This window comes from Amphimedon queenslandica, unplaced genomic scaffold, assembly GCF_000090795.2.
Source record: "Amphimedon queenslandica unplaced genomic scaffold, v1.1 AMPQUscaffold_4583_Cont23439, whole genome shotgun sequence".
NCBI lineage: Eukaryota > Metazoa > Porifera > Demospongiae > Haplosclerida > Niphatidae > Amphimedon > Amphimedon queenslandica.
In genome coordinates, this window is record NW_003555106.1 from 1 (window position 1) to 1,548 (window position 1,548).

General features: G+C 34.6%; 1 protein-coding gene across 1 annotated transcript; it reads right to left on the reverse strand.

The window, feature by feature from the left end:
* Positions 1 to 10: 10 nt before the first annotated feature.
* Positions 11 to 1,528, reverse strand: LOC109592612 (uncharacterized; the record flags this gene model as incomplete). The annotated part of the gene is made up of 4 exons (XM_020008020.1): positions 1,249 to 1,528; positions 1,126 to 1,194; positions 454 to 522; positions 11 to 403 (listed from the first exon to the last, which is right to left on the reverse strand). Coding segments are annotated over exons 1-4 (649 nt in total), but the record flags the coding sequence as incomplete, so codon positions are not given.
* Positions 1,529 to 1,548: the final 20 nt, after the last annotated feature.

The window sequence follows — 1,548 nt, forward strand, 5'->3', positions numbered from 1 at the left end:
ATCGTTTCACAAGTGAGGAGGGAAGAGGACAATCTCTTAAGCTGACAATCACAAAACATTGTTAATTTGTTCTCACAGAATTCATTCAAGTGTGTCTGATAAGCTAATATCATGTCTCCAACATCTTTTATTGAATAATTATTCACTATAGCCTCCAAAACTGAAACATTGAGAATGGAACACTCTTTTTCGATCACTCGCATGACAGCATCAAATGTTTCTGCTTGGTCCAATTGATTCTCTAAATGAGAGCGACATCGTCTAACATAGGTCTTCAAATCATCAATGGATGGTATCGCTGCTTTGATGAGAGGAACGATACTGTGAATAAGATTACCACGCAAAGTAGCCATTCTATCAAACTCAGCTTCATAGCCAGGATGAACTATGACCTCTACTACACCTATAATATAGTGTAATGACATTGAATTGGGTATAATTAATGTTACTAACCTTGTGGAGTAGCATCAGTATTGGTAGTTACTTGAGTCTCACTACTACTATCTTGTAATTGTCCAGATCCTGTATTTATTATAATAGTCAATGTACAAGTATAGGTTATACAACAAGGTTGAGGCTTCCATGGGATTTACATGTACCAAGGGAACCAATAAATGTACCAATAATCCCATAGAAATTGAAACCAAGGTGAATAACAGACTTCTGCCATGCCAAACTAGTCAGACAAACACAAACAGGCTTCATTATGTTGCCAAAAATAAAGGGCAATATACACGGGCAACTTAAGGTTATACGTTAAGACAGGAAGTGCTGTATAAACCAATAGCCACCATTTAAGTAAGGTAGGATTAGAAAAATTTCTATTCTTACCTTACCTAATAGGCTGCAATTGGTTTATATAGCACTTCCTGTCTAATCATATTCTGCAAAATTGTACAGTTATTTTACAACAATGAGCAATATAATGAATAAGCTTTAATGATCGCTAAAGAATTTTGAATGACATAGGTACATCACCCAATAAGTTGTAATTGTAAAAAATTTAAGTTGAATAGTTTAAGTAAAGGTTATACAACAAGGTGAAGGTATCTATGGCATTGATTGATCATACCAAGAGCAAGCAATCTGATAAATGAATGTATATATGTTATATTATATCATTACTTGAAGATGTTGAAGTACTTGCTTGTTGACAAGATGGCATAACTGTTACTGCCGAAGGATATGACTTTTCTATTGTATTAGAATATAAATAAGTTAAGTGCATTTATAAAACTTTTCATTTACCATATTCCATTATTATATCATTAGCTAAAGACACTGCTTCCTTTGATTTCATTAGAATGCTTGTCAGAGTACATAACTTGCTATGATTTTTAGCTACAGCACTTAATATTAGTAACATTGGATCTCCTACCAATGAACAACCGCAACTCTTCACTTCTGTTAATGTATCCTTAGATATCAATCCCTCTGTATGTAAGAGATCAACTGATTCCTCAGTAAGAACAACTTGAGCCAGGGGCGGATCTAGGATTGAATTTTTGGGGGGCCATAATGATATGGGTGGGGTACTTAGTGGGTGTG